This window comes from Psittacula echo (assembly GCF_963264785.1).
Source record: "Psittacula echo genome assembly, chromosome: 6".
Lineage (NCBI taxonomy): Eukaryota > Metazoa > Chordata > Aves > Psittaciformes > Psittacidae > Psittacula > Psittacula echo.
Genome location: NC_137743.1, coordinates 33,489,445 through 33,515,800, shown reverse-complemented (window position 1 = coordinate 33,515,800; position 26,356 = coordinate 33,489,445). Strand labels below are relative to the sequence as shown.

Genomic DNA, 26,356 nt, shown 5'->3' with positions numbered 1-26,356 from the left:
AAGACCTTAAAGCTGTTCCCTTTGTAGGCAGAGACTGCAGCAATAGTTAGAATCTGATTCAGTGTTTTCAGGTCACTGTAAGTGATTTGGCTACCCAGAAGCTCTTTTATTTCACTAATATTGTCAACCTAGCAAGTGTGGCTGAACAGAGATATCATGTTGAAATACATTTCTCTTTGAGGTAGTAGGAAAATGCTTGCATACTGTATTGACTTCAACATCCTTTTCAGTCTCAAATTCAGCCAAATAAACTCTGGCTATCTTACTTGCCGAAGAGATCCCTAAAACTCTTCTCTCTATGAACCCAGCCATAACTTAGCTCCATTACAGCAACCAAATAACAAGAACTTCAAACAATGCAGTGAAGGGATTCTGTGAGTGGGTAGGCACTAGTCCTGAAAAGAGAAATACATACCCCTCACTCTGTGAGTTAAAGACTGTTACTTTTCTGTTACTCAGAATTGTCCAAAAGAGAATAACTCGCTCGAGATTGTTCAGAATTATTTTCCTTCAGAATTATTTTGTCTCCATCCCAAAATTCTCAAAACTTCTACTTTGACTTGATGTGAAATGTTTGGGTTTAATTTTTTAATCCAGATACTGAACAATTGAAAACAGCTATTTGCAGAGCTTTTTTCTTTTCAGACACCAGTGCTTCGTTGGTGTTCATCAGTATAATTGGTGGTTGTGGCTGAGACCTAATTGCTATATATTTCAACATATTACTTTGGTAGTACATCCTGTAATATGTCATGCAGGTGGCTTTTGAGAGTGTCAATGTTTTGCTTCTCCTACAGGCACCAAATCTGAGTCTCTGACAGGATATAGTGGTTCTGGAGCAGGTTGGTTGGCATTCCCCAAAGTCAGAGTTCAGTTGTGCCTTAGGTTCATGAGGCCCTCAGTTGGGAGAGGTCATCTCTGTGGGTCCAGTCCTCCTGTGCACCAGGGTCCTTTTTTGCAAAGACAGGAGCTTTTTCTTCACTTTTTTCAGGGCTGATGACAACGATAAAGTGACAGGTAGGTCTGTGGCCCAGGTCTATCCAGGTCCACAGTAAGTAGTGCTACATAGCAGTGCTACAGGCAGTGCTGCCCTTGGGAAATTTCTATAGCTTGTACAAAGACTTTTTCATCATCTGAATTAGACCAATTGCAAAAGCATCTTCTTTCCCTTAGACAATGCCATCTCTTAAATGCTCAACACAGGATGCCAGCTATCCCTATTCTGCCTTGTCAAACCATCTAGAGAAACTCAAGGAAATTGCTCTGAGGATCTAGCTGTTAATGTCAGGAAGTTCTGATGATGGGAGCCATTATATGCAATAGGTTGTATTGGCACAGTAAAAATAATACAAATCTAGGCAAATTTGTTAACATCAGCACAGTGATTCCTAATACAGGGTGTACCAGTGATTACTTACTTGAGCAGGACAAGCCCAAGCCTGGGAAATTAGAAGCATGGATCTAAGTGCACTTCCTGAATACTCCTATATCAGTATCATGCTGTGTTTTGGTTGTCTCTCATCAGGCAATATTTTATCTTACATTTGTATTTTGTATGCTGCATGATGCATTGCTCTTTGTGGATAGCAAGATTTCCTAGGTCTTGCTCAGATTCTTTTACCAAATTCTTTGACAGAGGTTCTGTCTTTTTTCTAATACAAAGGATTTCATAGAAAGATACTGAGTTTTTTCAGTACTGAAACTCTATTCAGCTTTAAGAAACATTCATTTGGAACATTTCCCATGTCACCTTGCAGTTTTTAGTCAAAGCCATACACAAGGAAGAACTTGTGAAGATTATGAAGAACTTATCTGAGAAGGGAGAGAGACAAATTTGGCTTGCTTTGTTATCAGCTCCTAGGCTTCTGGTTGTCAGAAGCAGAAGGAAATAATACAGGAAGGATGGCTCTGTAAATGCTGAGCCTTGCTGCCATCAAGCAAATGAGCCAGGTTCTTAGTCTGGTCAAAGAGGGCCTGGTGGAGGCTTGTGATCTGTCTTTTTCACGGAACAGTTTCACAGTGGGGAGGAGGGTGTGGTGTGTATGTCTTCCAGAATAGGAACATCTTTGAAATCTTGAAAATTGCTGTGGGCTGTAAGTTTCTTACTGCATTCTTCACTATTGTAAACAGTAATTAAAAAAAAAAAAAAAAAAAAGAAGAAACAAAGGCCACTCTGGTTTTGTAGCTGTACATTAATGAGTTTGGTCTACTGGTTTTGACCTAAACTGTTAACAAAATGTTGCTGAAAGTCTAGAAGATGTAGAAGGCTATGATTAAGCAGGGAAGATGTTCTCTACATAATAGGAAAAATATGTTACTGTAGTTATCACTGTAAAATACCTAAATTGACATCAGTTCTGCCCAGTTAGCTAATAAACTTATGCATATAACTGAACAGTCTTCAAACTTGATACCATGTAAGACAATGCTGGTTCATCATGTTCTAATAATGAGATACTCCTAGGTATGTTATATAAAAACCATGTAAAATGCCAGTTGCTAGGGGTTTTTCTTGTTATAAACAAATTCAAGTATTTAGCTGACTTTTTGGATTCTGCTAAATTGAAAGAATGGAGTATGATGTAAAATTTCTCTTCTAGTATACCTGTATCTCAGGAACACATGATCATTTCCATATGAAGCAGTCTATATTGTATTTAAACATATAGTTAAAACATTTTTAAAAAATTTAAAACAAAAATACGTTACGCCCTGGATGCTTTTGCTGTATTGTCAGCGTGAATACTAGATGTGGTCCTGGCAGCACAGACACTACCTATGCTGCCACTTCCCACAGACAGGAGACCTAAGAATCCCTGAGCATCACTTTCAGGTCCAGAGCTCCTTCCTCAAGCCCATTGCAATAAAGTAGCTGGATTCTGAAAGAGTGATGAAGTGAGAAATCCTAAAGTACCAAGTATGAGGAAGGACATCATAACAAGGTTGACTTTCCCTTCATGTCATGTGGGACTCCCCAGCTCAGACAGGTATAGCAGGTATATATATATATATATATATATATATATAAAATAATATTCTTGTAACTAAAATTCAGCTACTGTTTCAAATTAGCAGCCACTCCTGGGAAAGTGTGAGTGCATTAATTATAATGTATTAAGAGTTTTCAGTGATAAACTGTGTCCTGTTGGGCTTTAAGAATTATTTTTCTCCTTCTTAGTAGCTGGTGCAGTGCTGTGTTTTTGACTTTAGTCTGAAAATAATGCTGATAACACACTGATGTTTTTAGTTGTTGCTAAGTAATGCTTACCCCAATAGAGGACTTTCCAGTCTCGTGCTCTGCCAGTGAGGAGGGGAACGGGAAGCTGGGAGGAAGCAGAGACAGGACACCTGACCCAAACTGGCCAAAGAGGCATTCCATACAACAGCACATCATGTCCAGTATATAAACTGAGGACAGTTACCCAGAAGGCCCAGATCAGTGCCCAGGGCAGGATGGGTATCAGTCAGCAGGTGGTGAGCAATTGCATTGTGCACCGCTTGTGTTTATTGTTTTCCTTTTGTTACTTACTCCTTTTAGTTTTATATTCTCTCCCCTTGTTATTTCCCTTATCATCTTTATTATTATTAGTGGTGGTAATAGTGGTTTTGTATTGTACCTTAGTTACTGGACTGTTCTTACCTCAACCCATGGGATTTATATTCTTTCAGTTCTCCTCCCCATCCCTCTGGAAGAGGGGGAGAAGAAAGGGAGGGGAGTGAGTGAGCGGCTGCATGGTTCTGAATTACTGGCTCGGCTTAAACCATGACAAACAGCTTCAAGGGAATAGCCAGAAGTCCATGACGCAAGCAAACGAATGCTAATTACTGTAGAATTCACTCTGGCGGACAATTTCACATGAAAATACTATGTTATACAGTAGCAGTCATGCCAAAGATAGTTTCCCTGATTATAATATTAATTTCTTATGGCTAAAATACAGGTACCTTGAAGGAACAGAAGTATTTTTGGGTATACAGGTGCCTACACAAAATAAAAGGTTCCTGTCCTTGAGGATTTTTAGTAATATGTATCTGTAATGAAGAGGAAATTTAGTCATAATTAATTGTATCATCCTTCAGTGTTGATGTAAACCTATGTTGAGGTTGAAGAAGGAAATACTGAGTGTGCCGTTTTCCCAGACATCAATGCTTTGGTGGTTTTCCAAACCCCATGTATGAAAGCTGTATGATTATAATTTCTCTGAGTCCAGTTTTCTTTTCTGTTTGTAATTCCAGATGGGTGACAAGTTTGCTAGAGAAGTGAGTTAATATTGAATGTGCCTTTTGCTAATGATATACTCCAGCTTCACACAAAATACATTCTCAGCATATATTCACCAGCCTACATAGACTAATAAGAGGTGTCTGAGAAGGTCTCCAGTTCTTAAATTTATACTCAGGTTTCAATAAAAAGAAGATTTTTTTTTTTTTTTTTTTTTTTTTTTGTCACAGATATTTCTATGTGTGAATATGTTTATTCACCATAGTAGGTTCGCAGTGATCATTCTATCCTTAGCTGTTCCTAAATTAATCAAGCAAGTGCTTCTGGTCTGAAGCACAAAACTTCAGGGAGTACATGAAAGCATGGACAGTTCATCTAAAGGAGTTGTTTTATTGAACTGGAGAGTTTTTTGCTTTCAGATATTATCTTTAATATGTCACTTGAACTAAAGGGACAGATTCATTCTTTAATGAAAGCCTGTTGAACTTTGACATCAGGGACATCACTGTAGGTAGGCTTTCTCCTTGGAATGACATCACTGGTAAAAATAAAAGTAAAAAAATAATCTGAATATATCTGCATTTCGCTTGAGCATTGTGGGTACTCTAGAGAGCAAATACTTGATAGCAAGAATTGGCGAAAGCAATCCAAAATATATCAGGGTGTTGTTGGTAATACCTGCTCTGTTGGAAGCACAAGATACTACCTACTGAAGTTGTATTGGGAGTTAATTCCCAGAGGCAGTCTGGGGCTAGAATCCACAGTAGAAAGATTCACAGTTGTTGGAAAGAAATTAGCTGTGGCATTGACCCCTGTTGTTTGTTTGAAGTATTCCAAGTCAAACTCAGAGCCAGGCGAAGATTATGAAGATAAATATAGTCAGAATTTTTGAAACTTTGAAGAAACCATTTGGTCTAATTTTTGTCAAATTTTCATTAGAGGTCTAGGTCAGTTGCTCAGAATTGATTCATCCAACATTAAATGGGAGCCTTGTAGATACTGCCATTTCTATAATACAGAGAAAATGCCTGCAGCTACTTAAAAGGGTTTTGAAAAGCTAGATAGAGGGTTGGGCTTACGTACTATCAAAGCAACATTAAAAGTGCATTGTAGACTTTGCTCCTTTGTGCTGGAACAAAAGCACACACTGAGGTCAAGGGATTCTTTTGTAGCTCTGCTGTAGCCCAGCGCTCAATTCCATTAAAGTTCTTGATAATCATCTGCCTTATAGCAGGCTTTATCATCATTTTTTCTGCTTCCCAAGAACAACCTTGCAGAAGGTTTTTGCAGTTTAATTTAAGGCAGGCTGGTCAGAAAAGGGAAGATCTGTCTTTTAAGCCACTTTTTGGAATTTAGCTTCTTTAGAGAACATTTGGTTGAATCCCTTAGTTGCCTAATGTTCCAGAAAGAAAGCATTGTTGGTATTTTATGATGTTGCATTGTGTTTTAAAGTCCACCCAGTTAAGCTTTATATGCAGCAAAATGACCAAATTACGTTTTCAGTAGAAACCAGAAATGTTCTTCATACCAAGTTTTATAGATAAGTTGCTAGCAACTTGATAGCAATTTTATAGGTACACCAATAGCAAAGGACATATATAGATCTGGCTGGGTTTGACTTAGAATGAAATGTCTGCATTATGATTTATTTGCATTCAGGTATCAATAATAAAGATCATAGCCTTATCTGTGTATTCTGATATTGTTTTAGTAACCACACTATGAAACTGTATGTATGAAAATTAAAAAACACACTACATAAGCAGGCTTTTCTGTGAGGCGAAGGGCCTGCATTCTTTTGAGTAGTTCAGGTAAATTTGTTGGTTTCTGACTCCTCTTTTCATTCAAATTCTTCTATATGATTTTACCCATTTACTGCTGAGATATTCTTTTCTCACCTTTGCTATCATATTTGTTCACCTACATCGTTTAAAAGCAGTGGTCACTCTTTACTGCTTGTGAGGTGCCCCAGTATTTATTGCTCATTATCTGACTCCTCAAAAATCTAGACCACAATACAGAACCTGCCTTTTTTTTTTTTTCTTTCTGTATCAATTCCAAATCTGGATCTGATGAACACTGGAATTGAAAAACTGGAATGAGTTGCCCAGGGAGGTTGTGAATGCTCCATCCTTGGCAGTGTTCAAGGCCAGGTTGGATGAGGCCTTGGGTGGCATGGTTTAGTGTGGGGTGTCCCTGCCCATGGCAGGGGGGCTGGAACTAGATGATCTTAAGGTCCTTTCCAACCCTAACTATTCTATGATTCTATGATTCTCTTCTAAAAAGTATGTTTCAAAATCTGTTTCTGAATGTGCCATTTAATTTACCTATTCAGAATGCTTAATTATGTAAGTTATCTACTGGCCTATTCCAAAGCCTGGTGAAAACAACAGCAGTTCATCTGCTTGTTTAATAATCATAGAATCATAAACTCATAGAGTGGTTTGGGTTGGAAGGTACCTTAAAGATCATCTATTTCCAACCCTCTTGTCATGGGCAGGAACACCTTCCACTAGACCAGGTTTCTCAAAGCCCATTACAACGTAGCCTTATAACATTAGGCCCAGTTAGAATTAGATTTGGCTAGGGATATGAAAGATAACAGGAAGGGATTCTATAGTTACATTGCAAATAAAAGACAGACTAGGGACAACGTAGACCCACTCCGGAAGCTATCAGGAGAACTGGCTACCCTGGATTTGGGGAAGGCTGAGGTCCTTAATGGCTTCTTTGCCTCAGTCTTCACTGGTAAATGCTCTGACCACACCACCCAAGTCTTGGAAGGCAGACGCTGGGACTGTGAGAATGAAGACCCTAGGCCCACTGTAGGAGAAGATCTGGTTCGAGACCATCTTAAGAACTTGAATGTGCACTAGTCCATGGGACCTGATGAAATCCATCCATGGGTCCTGAAGGAGCTGGCAAATGAAGTTGCTAAGCCACTGTCCATCATATCTGAAAAATCATGGCACTCAGGTGAGGTTCAAGACGACTGGAAAAAGGGAAATATAACCCCCATTTTCAAGAAGGGGAAAATGGATGACCCGGGGAACTACAGACCAGTCAGTCTCACCTCTGTGCCTGGCAAAATCTTGGAGCAGATTCTCCTGGAAGGCATGCTAAGGCACATGAAAAACAAGGAGGTGGTTGGTGACAGCCAGCATGGCTTCACTAAGGGGAAATCCTGCCTGACCAATTTGGTGGCCTTCTATGATGGGGCTACGAAACTGATGGACAGGGGTAAAGCAGTTGACGTCATCTATCTGGACTTGTGCAAAGCCTTTGACATTGTCCCGCATGACATCCTTGTCTCTAATTTGGAGAGACATCAATTTGATGGGTGGACCACTCAGTGGATATAGAACTGGCTGGATGGCCGCACGCAAAGAGTTGTGGTCAATGGCTCGATGTCCGGCTGGAGGCCAGTAACAAGTGGTGTCCCTCAGGGATCGGTGTTGGGACCGATCTTGTTCAACTTCTTTGTCGGTGACATGGACAATTGAGTGCGCCCTCAGCAAGTTTGCTGATGACACCAAGCTGTGTGGTTCGGTTGATACGCCGGAGGAAGGGATGCCATCCAGAGGGACCTCCAGACGCTTGTGAGGTGGGCTGATGCCAGCCTTATGAAGTTTAACCATGCCAAGTGCAAGGTCCTACACCTGGGTCGGAGCAATCCCAGGCACAGCTACAGGTTGGGCAGAGAAGAGATTCAGAGCAGCCCTGCAGAGGAGGACTTGGAGGAGTTGGTCGATGAGAAACTTAACATGAGCCAGCTTCAGTGTGTGCTTGCAGCCCAGAAAGCCAACCGTATCCTGGGCTGCATCAAAAGGAGCGTGACCAGCAGGTAGAAGGAGGTGAGCCTGCCCCTCTCCTCTGCTCTTGTGAGACCTCACTTGAAGTATCGTGTACAGTTCTGGCGTCCTCAACATAAGGACATGGAACTGTTGGAACAAGTCCAGAGGAGGGCCACGAGGGTGATCAGGGGACTGGAGCACCTCCCGTATGAAGATAGGCTGAGAAAGTTGGGGCTGTTCAGCCTGGAGAAGAGAAGGCTGCGTGGAGACCTCATGGCAGCCTTCCAGTATCTGAAGGGGGCCTATAAGGATGCTGGAGAGGGATGTTTCATTAGGGACTGTAGTGATAGGACAAGCAGTAATGGGTTAAAACTTAAACAGGGAAGTTTAGATTGGATATAAGGAAGAAGTTCTTTACTGAGAGGGTGGTGAGGCACTGGAATGGTTTGCCCAGGGAAGTTGTGAATTCTCCATCCCTGGTGGTGTTCCAGGCCATGTTGGACAGAGCCTTGGGTGACATGGTTTAATGTGAGGTGTCCCTACCCATGGCAGGGAGGTTGGAACTTGATCTTAAGGTCCTTTCCAACCCTAACTGTTCTATGTTTTTCAGGGATGGGGGAGCAACAGCTTCTCTGGGCAACCTGTTCCAATATCTCACCACCCTCATATAAATACACTTCCACCAAGCTTCTAGTAAGACAAAAAAAAAAAAAAAATTTGCTAAACAAAAGGCTTGGATTTATCCACCACCATGTAAAATACTAGAACTTTTGGTGTTTTTACTGGAGTACTAAGTAAACAGCTATTGAATTCATGTTTTCTCTTTGTCGGGGAATGGGAAAGAAACAAGCCTGATTAATGTGGTAAATGCATTGTCTGACAATCATCATCGAAAACCATGTCCATTAAGTCTGACATATTTGAGCAAATACATTTACATTAAAGAATCCTCAAAACCTGGAGACAGATTACATGAGGTCTGTAATGAATTACTGAGATAAATGTAACAGAATAAGTGACAGAGGAAAGACAGTGAACAAAATGATCTGTATTACAGGCTGTGAGTTCAATAAAGTGAGGTGATGTGCATCACTGTGGAGAAGCAAAAGGATAATCCAGAAGTTGCTTAAATGTCAGGCAATTCCATGGATGCCTCTAATGCATTTAATGAAGAACAATATTCGAGTGATAAAATGTATTTTGACCACAAAAGAAATCCTCTCTTGTCATGAAGTCTCAGTTCCTAAGAAAACAACTTATCACTGTCACTGTTGATTCCTTTCACCAGGCCATTGATAGAAGTTGAGAAGAACCATTTAGCATCATCTTATCACTGATATACCAGTTGAATCATTCAATTACACATGATCAAATAAAGGAAAAACGTTTGGCTTATCTTCCCCATTGCCACCCAGTAGAGCTGTGGAATACCTAGAAGTCTCTACATGTGAGGTTGCTGTCTGTAAAAGCCATCAAACAAAACCAGTTAGCACCAAATCTGTTTCCAGCCTGGGTCTGTTCTTATTTTGAATCTGCATGCTCAAAAATGTTATGTTTTGATGCAAACTGTATAAGATATTCTGGTTTACATTAATGCTCTGTACATGAGTAGCAGTACAAGTATGCATGCAATTTGTACATCGGTACAAAGCCATTTTCTAAAGCCCTTTGTGCATGTGGAAGCTGACAGGTAGGTGCTAAATCTGTAGACTGTGTTGCTTTAGTATGTGTGTGCTTCCTGAGCTGGAGCTTTGAAATAGGGCTGAAGTGTAGCAGGCAACTTAACATGGTCACTTGCTATATGTAACTAGCTTGGATGTTAATCCAAAGGACTAGATTCCCGATTGCTAAAACAATTATGAATTAATAAATACTAAAATAAGGTGCTTGATTCTAGCAACATCAGGATCCAAAATTCATTAAAAAAACCGAAACAAAAACAAACACACACACACACACACACACACACAAAAAAAAAGCCCATACGAAACAAACAAAGAAGCCTCAAACCCTAGTGCCACAAGGAATCTAAAAGATCTTGAGAGACTCTCACATTTCCTTAACTATCATGGTCTCATTGTCCTCAGAATACTTCAGATAGGAGACGTGTGAAAGTGCACAAACAAAACTGAACTTGGCTGGGTAAAAAGCAGTTAAATTTTTACTTTACATTCCTCAAAGTTTATGCCATTTCATGCTTCCATCTAATGTCCAAAAGCATTTACATTTCAATGTAATTATCAAGCACTGTTCTTCCCTTTTTCTGATCTTCATTTTCTGATCCTTCAATACTATTGAAATTACCTGTGTCTGTTACTAACTTACTTTTCTGAACCAGAGTAGCTAAAATGAGGCATCACTGAGGGGAAATCTTGTTTAATAACCAGTAGGCATTGCAAAACCAACTGACAGTCTTGTGTGTAGAAATATACCCCTAGAAGCACGTAGATTGGAGGTCATCTTGCTCAGGGACTCCATCAGTTGAGTTTTGAATATCTTCAAAGATATTGTTCTAAATTTGTCCATGACCAATGCACGATTTCTTTGTGAGGCTTTACACAACACTTAGCATTCCTGTGTTCTTATGCCATAATATTCATGTTATTGGAGATTTGCTATGGTCATGCTGTTGAGTGGCCTTCCAGGATGGTGTGGAGCAGCTTTCAGCATTTACCATCCCAGGACTTGCTCATCAGATACAGCTCACACTGGTGCATACAGCTAATTAAATATCCTCTCCTTCTACTGTGTTGCTCTGCATCTTTTCAGTGGAATTTTATTAATGCGTGTTTTCTGTATGAGTGAGAAGGTGAAGAGGCTACTCTGCAGAATGGAGACAGCTGTGAGAGAAGCAGCATTATGTGGGCTTGGGCCACTAGAAATGGAGTGAGCTGTGTCTTTAGTACTGTGTTCTTGACTCTCATTTGACATTTGGGTATTTATGCAGGGAATAATTTTGAAATGATGATCTGAAGGAGCCTATGATAGTAGTGTGAAACTTTCTGTGTAATTTTCAAGCTATTGCTTACATTCCGTGATGATGATGGAGAACCTTGCCAATGTGAATAATAAGAAACTAACATCTATTAGTGTCTTCCAATTTATGTCAGCTTACCTTCTTCACAGTCTGGAAAAGACAAATCATTTCTTTGTACTTTAAAAGATAGTACACATAGCACCTGTCTAATTGCCAATTCTTCTGCAGCACCGCCGCAGCCTCCTGTCTAGCTTGTCTTCCTTCTGTGAAGAAAATTAATATTTTGGATCAACACCTCCTTATATTAGCCACAATAATTTGCTGTTAATTTCCTTCTTTATCATTACATTTATTCACCCAGAAATACCAAATTTTATCGGTAGAATGAGAAGTGTGGCTTTTTATACATTATATATAGGATACAGTCTAATTATTATTCAAGATACTGAGAATCTGCTGGTCTCATTCAGGCTTAAAATGTCTATTAAACAGGATTGTTGGGTTCTTCAGCTCTGAAGTTAATGCTTCTATGTTGATTTACACTACCGTACAGTCTGGCCCAATCTATATTAGTTTTTATGACCCAAATCAAGACTGTGGCTGATTATCATACTTATCACAGGATAGTACATGCCAGTATTCTCTGTAGTAGTATAAGCCCTTCTATTTGAAACTTTTCTACTTTACGTGTTTTTTGCTTCTGGCTGAAACCATCTGTAGATGTGTGTATATAGTTTCAGTCATGCATTTCCTATTAACTCTAATTCATATACCTGAAGTAAAACTGAGCAAACTGAAATGTGTTGAATTATTTTAAACATTTGTTTCAACTGTGTTCACATGGACTTTGTAGAATTTTTATGAAAAATACATTTTTACATGAATTATCAATTATATTTGAGCTGTACCAGCATCTGCCTTTCCAAATTCTCACTCTAATGATAGTATGCCTTTTCCTAATTTTGCTCGTCTTTGCCAATTTTTAGTTGAGTTTAAGGATCTTTGATTCATATGTTCAGTCAAAGACCTGAACTTTTGACATTTGATTATGCAATTAAACATGACAGCAGATCATAGAAAAACAGGCTTTTCAAAAAAAAGTAATCACTACAGCAGAGAAATAATACCTATAGAATTCATGCTTATTTTTATTACTAGGTGAACCTGAGAATTTCTCAGTGTTTGGACAATCCACTATTACAAAAAGAAAAAGAAATTAAATATATTTATAGTGAATAATTTCCCTACTTTCTGTCTTTAACATGCAAAGAGGTCCAGTATATTGTTTCAGAATGGACATTCTAACAATTTTTGTAGCACCATAAAACACTGCAAAAAATAGACTTCCTGAGTAAAATCTCTGTTAGTTCTTCTGGCTTTAAAATTGTGATGGTTTCTTATCAAATCCTGCTTGCATGCAGTTAGTTTCACAGTGATTCACTGGTTTGGAGGACTTGAATGTGAGTACCAAAATGAAAAGATTAGAGTTCACCTAAAAGTTTCTCATAGGTCTCTGTGCTCACTCTGTTAGTGAGTTTTCACTTCATTAATTAAGAAATAAAATCAGTCTGTTTCAGGTGTGCATGTATATTTGTAACTGTTTATTAGTAGTGCCCTTAAGTAAAGCCGTCTGTAGGGCAGAACTAAAAATAAATTATTTAAAGCCTCATTTAATATTCATTTGGCTTTAATTTTGTCCTAATAAGCAAAAAGCAGTAATGTTACTAAAATAAATATAGTATGTTCTTCTGTGCATTTGCAAGACCCAGAACTTCCTATGCACTTTATTAATTGGTGTGTGTTTACCAGAGACAGCATTTATGCTTAAAGCACTATCCCTGGTCCTGTCTGCTGGAAATAGGAAATAGTATCTTAATGTGAGTGAAACCAAACTCCAGTTTATAAGAGAGTTGTTTAAGAGCAGGTAAACCAGTGGTTCCATCCTGTTATCCTTCAGTGCTTCAAACACACTAGTCCATGAACAGAAACCCTGAATGGAACAGATTCCAGCAGAAAATGCTCCCTTGGGCACTATGTGCAGCCTGTGTATCTGAGATACTAAGTGTGACCTCTTCTCTTTTGTAACTGCGGTCTAATGCAGTTATTCACAAACCAAAGTTAAACCATCTACCTCTAATAATATTAGCAAAAATAACAATGCTTCTTACAAGTATTTTGCAGCTTGCTATTCATTCCTGAACAGCATCCAAGGAAGCTAAAATATTTCTCTACACAAGCATTATTCATTCAAGTGATTGCAGGTTGGTTAAATACTGGTTGCCAAACTCCTAGATTCTTTATCCCTATGCTATCACTGTGTAACGGGGAGATGTGATTAGCTTTGTCTTCTAATATGAAGAACTGAGGCGTAAAGAGAGAAAGAGATAGGTCTGTGATTACGTGGAAAAGGCATGGTTGAGGCAGCCCTTAGCTGGCACCTGGGTAAATAGTAAACCATCTTTTCTTCTGTTTTGCTACTTACAGGTACAATTTCTCTAAGTTGGGATAATGCCTTTTCTGTTAGAGAATAACAAATGAAGGGAAGCATCAATCCATGCCTTGAATGAGCAATCCCCAGTAAGATGTTCTTTAGATGGTGTGCAATTGTTGGCTCTCAACCTTTATATTCCAGGGTTCTAAGGGAAACAGAAGGCTATTTGCAGTGAAAAGGCCTGTAAAAGCCACATTTCTGCATTGCAACAGACCTGTTGCTTCCCTTGGATTCACACCTTTCATCAGATGTGAAGACTTTCTTTCTTCTCAGCTATTACTCATCTGTAAGGATTTCTTAAAGATAGCTGCAGATCTGTAAGGCTGATTGGCAAGTGCAGGGGTAAAACCAAAGGAGGACATAGAGCCAAAAAAGAAGGATAGCTCCCCAAAGTATTTCCAGGCTGGCCTCATTGATAGCCAGGCTGCAGCTGGACTGCATTTGGTTACCTTTTACACACAGCTTAAGGTTGCTCTTCACATGACTTTTAAGCCTCAGTATTTCCTTTCTAGTAGGACTAAAATTTTATCTAATATCTTGTCTCCTGAGAACAGTGAGTAGATTTTTAGAAAGTATAGCAGTGTAATATGGAGAGATCAGTCCAGATGTCATCAGTTGTGGGACTTCTCTAACTGGAAGTTGCATGTAGACTTTAATAGACACTGAGAGATGTGAAGTAGAAAATTCTAAAAATCATCCAAGTTCTTTTTCCAACTCATTTAAAGTTTTGCTCTTCGTAACAACCCTGTTCCAAGTAGCTGACCACCATTCTTTCCAAGCATACAAAGAAGGAACCTAAATGCCTGGAGAGGAGGAATGGGAAACACTTACTGCAAGAAGAAAAAAGTCATAGATAACTGCCAAATTGGAGTACAAGATTGTTAGTGCACACTAATAATTAAAACTAATCTTCTGACTTACTAATAGAATTGTATTTTAAGGTGGTACTGGAATTAAAATGAAGTGGCAGTTACCTGTTTCAACTCAGAAGATACATTTCAAAGATGGGATTTTGGTCATGGAAGACTGTGAAGACAACTGTCAATTTGTTGGACAAATGACATTGATGTTGATGGGTTTTGCAAGAAGAAAAAAGCTTGACAAGGAAGAAGCAATAGAAAGAACACTGAGTCAGTTGGTAGAGTCTGCATTTAGTGTGTTGGTTATTATAAATAAGCTTAAATTCTAATCCAAGATTGATGCAGCCGCGAATGAAGTTCACTTGTAGATCCATCATTTGGAAGTACACTGCACAGTCCTCCTCCCATTTACCCTTCCTTAGTATCCATTTGAAATAATTCCATTTCACCAGTGCAGTACTCATGAGAGTATCAGAGCTGTGAAAACTTGTGTCTTTTCTAGTTGTACCTAGGAATAGCCTTCAGGGTTTTTTAGTTTTGCATACTTGTTGCACTTCAGATCTAGATAGAAAACAATAATGCATTCATCTTTGACTAATTGGATCAAATAATGGTATAAACCCAGAAGGAATAATCTACTTAAAATTGACATTGATGTGGCAGAAATACATTAAATTTTTTGTGGTTGCTTTAGCATTGCAGATGAAGAGAAGGATGTGCAAATAAAGAGATCTGGTTTGCCATCTGTAGTTTAAGTTCTTCCTGCCAATGCCACATGTAGCTTAAAGATGTTTATTAAATTATAATGCAACTTTGCAGAGACCTATTTACATTTGAATATTATTCTGAAAAAATAAAAAGAAGAAAAATTCATAATAATTTGGCATGTTTCAAAATACCAGAAAAATTATACTGCCTTTGTATTTCAGGAGAAAACAACTACATGTTCTCTGGTTCCCTGTGTCAGCTTAGTAGATTGTCTTGAACTTTCTAATGCAAAGAAAGGTAATCTGTTAGAATTTGTGTATTCTGTTACTGATTGGAATTATGCCCTTTCATCTTCAGTATCATAGGTACTTGCTGAAGAAAGCCATATTTCTCAAATCCTTCTTTCAAGGCTTGAGTCCGTACTTCTGAAAACAGCTTGCTGGAAATTTCCCAGTGAAACTGTTCTTGATACAGAACTATTTTTGACTATTTTTTTTCCTGAAAATGTCTGTTTTCTGTGGAAAATTCTGGTGGTTACTAAGGGTTTCAGCTGAAATTTGTGTCAATCATGTGCAGTTTTGTAGGCCAAAACTTGAAAATTTATGTGAGGAAGATCTCAAACCAGCTGTAGTGGTAAGCACAGGGGAGAATTCCACATTTTTCATGAGATGGGATGCTTCTTTGAAAGAAAATGTCCCTGTGCTACTAGCATTTTACATAGAAAGCTTGATGTATGTTTTGACCTAAAATATAGTTGTCGTCCTTGTTGCTGTTTATTTTTAACATTAAGATAGATTTGCCATCAAAGTAACATAAACACTTCTGTAACTTTTCCATCTCCAAATAGAAACTGTTAGTTTGTGTCAGTCGTTTGAAAATAAAGATAATGTCTGCTTGTAGTAACTGCATCTGGTATCCACCAGTATGTTTCATTAGTAATATTGTGGTTCTACTTGATGGGGAATGACTGAGGTTATTGGGCTGATTCTGGAAACCCTGAAAACCCTCAAGCAGCACTGAGAGGTGTCTGCCTTTTGTCAGTCACGGTAGAGAGTTGGTAGAGAGGCAAAACTTTACTTTCAACATAGTAGGGGCTATAGTTATTTCCTCTCAGGACCTGTGAGTCCTCCCCTGTGTGCTAACACCCAGAAATGTCTCCTCTAACAATGTTTAATTCAAAGTGGATGAATTGCCTGACCATTTTGAGTGACATTGCGTATACACATAAGACAATATACCTGCTTAATAGAATTGTTGATTGATGCCTGATTTTGTAGCTTTGTGGGTAAAACTTTGGATCTTGTTTCCATAAAGATTTATGGATGATTTAAGCATCATAATAAAAATCACATATTGTTTTAACTAGATGATCAACATAAGTGTGATTGAATATGTAGACTTCTTTAAAGTATAACAGTTCCTATGTAAAGAAAGACCTGGTATGTGATTTGAGACTAGACTAAGCATCTGTGAAACACTTTCTAAGATACAATATTATAAGACTTTATTAGAATATGAGTGTTCACTTTACCTGAGGAAACACTTTGAAACACTCTCCAGTTACTCAGTTAAAAGTTCATTTATAATAACATGTGGCATTATATCCCCCTTAGTAAAACCATCTTTTCACTTTGTTAAAGAAATGTGTATCAGTATCTCTGTTTAAAAGCTATGTCATCACATTATGGCTTCTACTATATAAAATTCATTAAATCTCTTGGATATGTGCTAGTACTAGTGCTCAGCACAGGTTTTCAGAAGTTCAACATCAGAAAGATTAACATGTACATAATCTAAAAGTGGGACACATTTTGCTCCATTGCTTATTTTGAGTAATACTCTATTTTGCAACCATCAGTGTAGAACTTAGACTGAGGAAGGCTGAACCCATGTTTCTTGCATTGTGCTGGAAGCAATTCCCTTCATGGTAGCTGACCTGTGGGCTTTTTTCCAAAAAAAATTGATTTTTCTTTCATAAGCATTGTACAAAAAGAGGAACAGAGAAGAGTGCCATATGACAACATAAAACAGCATGGTACCAGCTCAGACTGAGAACTCTCAGAATGACCGATACCAGTGCCTCTGAAGAAACACAAAAGCAAGGTCAGCAGTCAGCTTTCCCGGGTATTCTCTCCCAGTCTCCAAAGATTTGTGCCAAAAGTAGCTTCTGAGCTAGAGGTAGTGTGTTTGTGGTAGCTCTGTGGCAAATGTTTCAGAAGAAATAAAAGTTGAAAAATAATTAGGTTTAACAATCTGTTGCTGGTATGCAAGGTGCATTTTTAAATTATCTATGCTCAGGAGAATGCCCTGAAAGACTTTAAAGAATTCTGTGTTGTCAGTGGCCTCTGTTTATTTCTAACTCTAACATTGCATGTCAGAGGAAGATGTAAAAAAAAACACAGAAGGAGCTGCTATTGTAATTTTCGCCAGTGATCTCATTTTTAGAATTCCTTATACCTACCAGCCTGTGTGTATGTCACTTTTCTGTGCTCCTCTTGTCCATGCCCTCAGAATGGTGCACAATTTTAAAAGATTCTTTTTGTTCACTCTAATTTGGGTGCTGTCTCCATGTTGAAGAGGTCTTTATGGTTTACTGATACCAGAAAACTCTGGTAAAACACCGGGGATGTTGGAATGTGCCAGTGCCTGTCCAACTGTTCAAATTACCATGGTGTCCAGATGGTGTACGGCATGAACTGCTTGATTATCTTGCCTGTGAAAAATCTTAAACCTAAGATTTTGAGAACTAGGGAGTTCAACAGATTTTCAGAAAACTCTATGCAGCGTTAATTTGTTTTGTTTAGTGGCTGAGAAGCTTCTCAACATTAAAGGTCTTCCTCAAATTGTCCCTAAAGCTCTTACAACACCCTGTCACCAGAAGGTTCTTGTGCAGTCAGGAGTTTCTTGATCTGCAAGAAATTTCTCTAAATCCTTCCTTATTTCTGCTTTCAGTTTTGAGAAATGCTTCTCTACTGTAGGATTTGTAGGATCTTTGTTTTCTGCCCAAACTCAAATCCACATGACAGGAGGGAAAGAAGTGGTTATTTCAGTACTTCAGATTTTTTATTCTAGTCAATTGTTCAGTAAAATGGCAGATTGCGTGTCTATGTGTGTCCACTATAAAAACTAATGCCATTGTTGAGCTGTTTTCTTCCCTGGCAGGGAAAGTGGGGACAAAACCCCTGAATGAGGCAGAGAATTTGGCTTGTGTGGCAGGAAAAAATTGCAAGCAAAAGCAATTAAGCTCATATGTAACTCTTTTCAGACTTTAATGTTTTGCAGAATCATTTTTCATGTATTGAGCAGTACTGTTGCAGCATCGTAGATTTAACTTTTACGTATTTTCATTATGTAGTCTTGTGCAGCTCTTGCTTATAACAGTCGTTTGAAGTGTCAGTGCAACTGATGAAATCAGATGGGCCGTGAACCGTTGGGTTTGAAAGCTGTCACTGAGATGTATAACTATATTTTTATTTTGCAGTTGCTTCATGAAAGTTTAAAAACAACACAAAATAATGTATATTCATTAATTCAGTAATACAGATTGTTCCAAGATTGTTTTTTATCTGTATAATATAGCTTTAGGGGGAATTAGTTACTTTTGTTAGTGAAAAATTAACATCAGTAAAGAATTTTGTGGTGCACTGTCTGGATTTAAACTAGGTTTTTGAGGATTACTCAACATAATTGAGTCACAGCATTTTTCAGAAATGTCTTGTGTCACAGTGGGAGCTGCTGAGCTTTGAGCATGCCCTTTTGTGCTTGTTCAGAATTTAAACTTAGTGACCTGTTTCAAACATGTTTTCCACCTGGTGCATTTACTTTAGCATAGGTAAAGTCTCTATGAAGGAAGTCTATAATCCATTAAAACTCTTTTTCCTTTCAATTGAGTACAATATTGCTAGTCTGCTCCTTCATCACTCTCCCAGCTGCTGGGAACATCATGAGACTATTTTCTTGCAAGTATGACCTTCAGTATTAATTTATCTTGATTTTATGCTATTGCTTCTATGGACAATTCCTAGGCATACACAAGGTAACAGTGGGCAAGACAAATTCTTATGTCATTTTAAGAAACAGGACCATAGAAGATAAAATAGGATTCATCTTCCAGTTATCCCTGAGCAAAAGATGTAGCTTTGCTGTTCAGTGTACGCTTTGAATCTACTTAATTTTCTTGTAACAATAAGGAGAGAGTGAGTTTTTAGTTTCTTAGAGAATGCTCAGAAAGGAAATAACGCTACAAAATCATTCAGATTCCCTGTGGAACTGAGTTGCAAAATCAGATTCAGTGTTAACTGTGTGGGCAGTAGAGGGGAGACTCCAGATTTTTATTTTCAGGATATTATTTTCTTTAGTGCTTCCAGTTTACTCCATGTCTCTGTTGAAGAGCTCTGCCTCTCCAACATAACTAGTGCTGCACTAGTCTTTCTTCTGGTCAAGAGGCAACTAATGGAAGTCCTTTCTTATTCTCTATTTTCCTTTATTTACTGGCACTGATGGTCATTAGCTGAAGCATTACCTGTGCATGAGTTAACACACTGTTCAAGCTTGGTTATCTACAGAATAAATGGCAAGGTCAGGCACCTAGCATTTTAACTTACTTTTCTGCACTCTGTTACATCCTGAGAGGAACAGTTCACTATTCAAAAACAGAACAAAAATATCTTGAGGGATGAATAACTAAAGTAAGAGTTCAGTGGCTCGGATACCTCCCTTTGATGCAGCAGAACCAAATTTAAATTCTCTTCTTTTTCACATTTCCTGGATAACCTTCAGCAACTTCTAAAACAGTTATGGCACATCAGGCCGAAAATGTGATGGAAAACATAGTTGCTAGCTAGCCATGGCTTCCAACCTCATCTCCTCTTACCTGTGGAAAGAACTGGGATGCAGTAATTGTGTGAAGGATATCAGAGTCACTTGTTGCCCTTTTACAAGATGGCGAGTTTGTTTTGCTGTTGCAAATGTCCTTAGTATGACTTTAAATTTTTCTTTGATCCTGAGTGAGGAAAATAAGGTAATGAGGACCATGTGAATATAGACTTCTCTTTTGACAAGAACCAGAAGATTTTTTAAATAGAGATTTAATTTATCTTTAATTTCCCATCAAATAAGTCCCATTGAGATTAAGATATTAGTGGAAAATGACCACATTAATATTCTTATTTCAAAAACAAATAGGCAAAACCTGTAGAGGAGAAATATTTCTGAATTTCTGAGAGTATTAGAAACACTGCAGAGGAAAAAAATAATGAAATTTATTTGACAGAGGACTGCTAACTACAACAGACTTAAACAACAAATAGGCATATCATAAAAAAAATCAATACTTAGGGACACAGAAGATAGAGATGGAAAAGATATATTAGGTCATGTTCTGCATCTCCTGCTAGAGTGTAATTGTTCACTGCAGTATATCTTTTATCTAGTGTAGCCTTAAATTGCTTAAAGCAAAGGAAATTCCTCTACTTCCTTTGGGAGTGGCTGCCACAGACTGAAGATCTCACTGTCAAGGGATGTTTCCAGACATTTAATCTAAATTATGCTCATTTTCCAACTGTTAGTGCTGAAGTTCCCTTCTTGGTGCTTATACCTCTCAGAAGGACTTTGCCATCATAGTCTCTTTTATATTGTTTGCTAATTATGCAAACAAAAGGCAAGTCTCTGGAAATGAATAGATAATGACAGGGCAGGGTGGTGCTCTTAGATCCTAGTTGCTAGGACAGCAATGTGCACATTATCTACACTTTCATCTTTCTCTGTTCCATGGTTAGTAGAGCACTTTTCCAGTAGGATGAATAAGCTGGGGGGCTATGGGTGACCATACTGCTTCTAAACCAAGTATGTAATGTACCCCTGTCTGGCATTGTGTTAGGAAGTGTACCCTTAACCCAAATGGGATATGCAAAACCAAAGCATAACAAGTCATGGCTGTTGCTATCTAAGTTTTTCAGGACACTTTGAAAGACAGGTGTCTCAGGTAGATCTTAATTTTGTGTAAGAATAAATGGTACATTTTGATAAACACCTTCTCATAAGAGAAACAATTAAGCAGAGGTATGGAGAGGTCAAGCTTTTGTGGAGTGTGGGTTTATGTAGGAAAAAATATGTTAGATTATATTACTCGGCCCCTCACACTGGTACTCTCCAGACTTTCTGTGGGCCTTTGAAGTAAATAATATAAAAATTCCAGCTGTCATCACTTTCTAAAACATGCCCTTCTTATTCATTATCACACCGTAACTCTGAACCAGGACAATTTCAGTATTTTGGCGTCTGTTAGTTTAACACAAATGACAGGTAACGGCATACTCACAAAATGAAAAATGTTTTTTCATTGTTTCCTTGAAACCTTCGCTTGAAAATGCATTTTTTTTCCATAGACCCCTTCACTGTCTTTAAATACTGGTGACACCTTTAGCTCCACCCTGTCACACAATTTTCCTGTATCTTAGAGTCTTGCTGCCAGATGAGGACGCTGGACAGCGGGATTGGAACTTTCCCCCTCCCTGACTCAGGGAGCCGATCTACAGGGCGACATGTTTCTAAGCAAGATTCAACTTTGCAAATAGAAGTCCTTGCACAGTCTGAGCAAGTTCTTCTTTCAGCTCCTTCAGTACAAGCCAAAACTCTTGAGCGAGAAGTGCCTTCAACAGCTAAGAGCCAGGAGTCTGTGGAAAGCATAATTAGTCACTCAACATCTGATCCGGCCATGATTGCTAAAGGTATACGACCTTTTCAAAGTCGCCTTCCGAAACCAGCTTCCTCAGGTAAAATGTCAATTACACTGAAAATCACATTATTTCTGCCCTGATGTCTGTTTTGATTAGCAGAAGTCCTATAATAATGACAATTGATAACAGAAATGTTAAATGCAGAACAGAAGATGTTCTTTTTATGAATGCATAAGGTTAAGAAGTTTGTGACCTGAACTGTATAGAAATTTTGTTACACATAACGCTTATCAGAGAAAGAAAAATGTGTTAAGTACTTAAATCCTTTTCTCAAGAAACAGTACATGAAGAAAAAACATATGCCAGCCTTGAAATTTGACTTCAGAAAGAATGCAGATGATCAGCAATATTCAGGATCAGACTTTGCAGCAAAGTACAAAGCATAGTCATGTTGTGACGTAGAAAAGATGCATTCATAGAGACTTGCTTTTGAAACCAGACTTGGTCTAAAAACTCATTTGGCCTCAGTGCTAACAAATATATGGCCTGGACCTCAAAAACGACTCTCATTACTTTACTACATTATACAAATACATTTCTATAGATGAACATAAAATACCTTACTTTCACTGATCAGCTGCACGCAAACTTTGTATTTAAACTATAAAATAAAAACTGACAAAGGAATAAAAGGTATCCAGGAAAGCACCAACAAATAACTTGGTATTAGTTATAGTAAATGGTTCCATTGAAATCTGCATTTTTTCATAAATGCACATTGACCATTTATATATGTTTTTGAAGGGTTTTGAATTATCGATATGTATGTCAATAATGATAGAAACCATTACATAAAGTGTTTATAACAAGGAATTTTTCATAGTCAGCATGATAGATATGGTACAAAAAGCAGTAAAAGTAAGTGGTTTAATGGGAAGAGTATTTTTTTATCCTGACCCAGTGCAATATCGTGTTTTTCTTGGGGTTATGGTTGTTAGCACTTTGTCAGTGTATTTATTGCATCTATAAAAGTTGTGAGTATTTAACTTGCATAAATCTGCATCACTCTAAGAGAGTTTCCATGTAATTAGCATGTAAGGTTAAACATCAAGTTTAAGCTTAGTTTAAGGACATCAAATATGTATTCTGCTAATGAGCTGATGTATATTGAGCCTAGGAGGAAAAAAAACTCTTTTATGTGTTCACAAAATGCATAACAGAACAATTCTAATTAAACGTCTTAGAACTTACTTGATTTAGCAATATTCCCAGTGTGGTATTGCAATGATATAATAGACTGCAAACATGCATCATATGCTTCATTGCAGACTCCCCTACTTGTTTCAAATAAAATCTAAATAAAGTATATTTTAATGCTTAGTATTTTTAAATGTACTGTTAATTAATGGTACAGCTAAGACAGATTCAGAAGTGAAATCTTAGTTATAGATTATATGCTGCATGCTTCAATAGCCACATGTGTGACCTCAATTCAGCAGTGTGCTATAGAGTTCATGATTAAACACTGTCATTATAACAAATTGAACAGAAACTGCAAGCATTGAATTGCTTCTTAAGAAATCAGTAGCAGTAAGATTGTTCTGATCTCAATGCTAATATTCACTGCACCAGCCTTGTAAGGTTTGTATCTTAATTAAATTGTCATGAAAAGATGTTAAAAAAAAAGTAGTATACATCAGATGGTGGGGTCAACTCATTCTTTACTAGAATATTTTCATTCAATTATTCTCTCCCTCACTTTCTCATTCAAATTACAATTACCACTTTATTTCATATGTACCATATATCTTCTCTGATGTTCTGATTTTGCATAGTGCAAATATAGCAAATAAAAAGGCTAGCTTTCTGCTAGAAAGGTACTTGTAGTTATAATTATGGTAAAAGACTGTTCTCTCTCTGAGAACATAAAATAGCAAAGCAGATCCTACAATGCCTAGAAGTAGTTATTGAATGTTGTTTCTTATTTGAAAGAGTATATATTTTAAAACTAATAGAGGGATTTAAATTCATGCTTTCCTCTTCTCTTGGTAATAGGAAGAGGCTTTGGATCAAATTCTGCCATTGTACTTGTTAGAATTATTCCAGTATGTTAGTAAGTTGTTCTTTGGAGTAGTAAAATATTATTTGACATAATGATTTGCTCTCAGTTTTTACTGAATTATAATTGAAACACTGTCAGGAAGATGCTGATGAGACCTACAATTTAGATAATGCCTCTCTTAATTCAGGAATAATTAATCTTGCAAAGCAAAGTGAACAAGAACCAAGTTCTATGACCTCTGCCTCATTAAAGCATACTGAAGAAACTGTGGAAAATAGAGAAGTTCTTCCAGAGTGGACCACCAAGAAAACTAAAACAAAGGTATGGGTTAAGAAGTGTCATTTATTAAATGAGATGTGTATTGTGCTGTAAAGAAGCAGAAATGGTGAATGGTTTTAATATAGTGGGAAGAGTAACTAGCAATCGTAACAGCTACATTTACTTTCTTGCCCTTCATTTGCAATCCATTATTTATTAATAATAATAATATAGCTCCTAAGGGTACTTTGCCATCATGGTTTACAAACATGTTTTAATTAAAATCCTCACAGGCATTTTATAGACAAAGAAATGGAGACCTTTTGCCCTGTTTTTCTTTTCAAGAAACTTGATTTCATTTGTTTTCTTTCCATGAGATTCATATCACATTTTTTTTCTCCATGTTGAGGTTTCCTTGTCTGTATGGCCATATGAGTGCTTGAGCAGATGTGCTATGACAGTATTGTGAACAGGAAAATTCTTACATATTTCTGTGTGGTTTTGGTTAATCCCTGTAATGATCTCTGTCCTTCAATCCTGTCATGAAAACTGAAGGAAGAATAAACAGACAAATACCTGTGTAAAAGCTACTTCTGATGCTTGTCAAGTTATTCATATTCAGGAACATCAGGCTGTCAAGCCCCATGAGAACCATAGGGTCAGCAGCTTAGCAAAGAGAGAAAAAAATTTATCAAGAAAGTGGGTGTTAAGCAAGAAAACTGTCAGACTGCTAGCTAATAAGTCTTACATTACAAGAGGCTAAAAATACTTTGTTGCAGAGCTTTTTTGCATGTCTGCTTTATCCATGTATTTACCAAGTGGGAGCTCTAGTTTCCTTCGTACCCTCTCCTGAGGTAGTCTATGCCAAGGATGCACAGAACCTCTGGGCCAATCACGGTGGGGTGCTTTTCCCACTAATTCCAAGTCAGGCTCATGTCAGCCTCCAATATAATGGCTGTTAGGATCTCCCTGCCACTTTAGAAATACAGAAATGGGTTCTGCCCTTTATAGCTTAATGGCATTAGGGTACACTGTGAACCTATCTACCACAGCCTTATACTCCTGTGGGTCTGATGTGCCTATATTTATATGACTTCAGTAAAGCATTTGACAGTCTCCCACAGCATCCTCACAGCTAAACTGAGGAAGTGTGGACTGGACGGTCCGGTGGTGAGGTGGACTGCAAACTGGCTGAAGGACAGAAGCCAGAGAGTTGTGGTCAATGGGGCGGAGTCTAGTTGGAGGCCTGTATCTAGTGGAGTCCTCAAGGGTCAGTGCTGGGGCCAGTATTATTTAATATATTCATCAGTGACCTGGATGAGGGAATTGAGTGTACTGTCAGCAAGTTTGCTGATGACACTAAGCTGGGAGGAGTGGCTGACACGCCAGAAGGCTGTGCTGCCATCCAGCGAGACCTGGACAGGCTGGAGAGTTGGGCAGGGAGAAACTTGATGAAATATAACAAGGGAAAGTGTAGAGTCCTGCATCTGGGCAGAAACAACCCCAGGTTCCAATATAGGTTGGGGAACGACCTGTTAGTCAGCAGTGTAGTGGAGAGGGACCTGGGGGTCCTAGTGGACGGCAGGATGACCATGAGCCAACACTGTGCCCTTGTGGCCAAGAAGGCCAATGGCATCCTGGGGTGTATTAGAAGGGGGGTGGTCAGTAGATCAAGAGAGGTCCTCCTTCCCCTCTACTCTGCCCTGGTGAGACCGCATCTGGAATATTGTGTCCAGTTCTGGGCCCCTCAGTTCAAGAAGGACAGGGACCTGCTGGAGAGAGTCCAGCGCAGGGCAACAAAGATGATTAAGGGAGTGGAGCATCTCCCTTATGAGGAAAGGCTGAGGGAGCTGGGTCTCTATAGTTTGGAGAAGAGGAGACTTCAGGAGACTGAGGGGTGACCTCATTAACATTTATAAATATATAAAGGGGGAGTGTCACGAGGATGGAGCCAGGCTCTTCTCGGTGACAACCAATGGTAAGACAAGGGGTAGTGCACTCAAACTGGAGCACAAGAGGTTCCACTTAAACTTGAGAAGAAACTTCTTCTCAGTGAGGGTGACAGAACACTGGAACAGGCTGCCCAGGGAGGTTTTGGAATCTCCTTCTCTCGAGACATTCAAAACCCGCCTGGACACATTCCTGTGTAACCTCATCTAGGTATTCCTGCTCCGGCAGGGGGATTGGACTAGATGATCTTTTGAGGTCCCTTCCAATTCCTAATATTCTGTGATTCTGTGATTCTGTAACTCATGCTCAGGATATTTAGAACAGAAATAGGGAGATAAAATTACTTGTATGTCATTG

At 38.4% G+C, this 26,356-nt stretch overlaps 1 protein-coding gene across 1 annotated transcript in view; it reads left to right on the top strand.

Annotated features, from left to right (window-relative positions):
• NCKAP5 (NCK associated protein 5) overlaps window positions 1-26,356 on the top strand; it is a gene marked incomplete at its 3' end in the record, with an annotated part of 395,713 nt that overhangs the window by 338,301 nt on the left and 31,056 nt on the right. Inside the window, exons 15-16 of the mRNA XM_080620860.1 lie at window positions 21,511-21,825; window positions 23,979-24,112. Of these exons, the coding sequence (XP_080476986.1) occupies window positions 21,511-21,825; window positions 23,979-24,112 (449 nt within the window). The remainder of the gene's footprint in view (window positions 1-21,510; window positions 21,826-23,978; window positions 24,113-26,356) is intronic.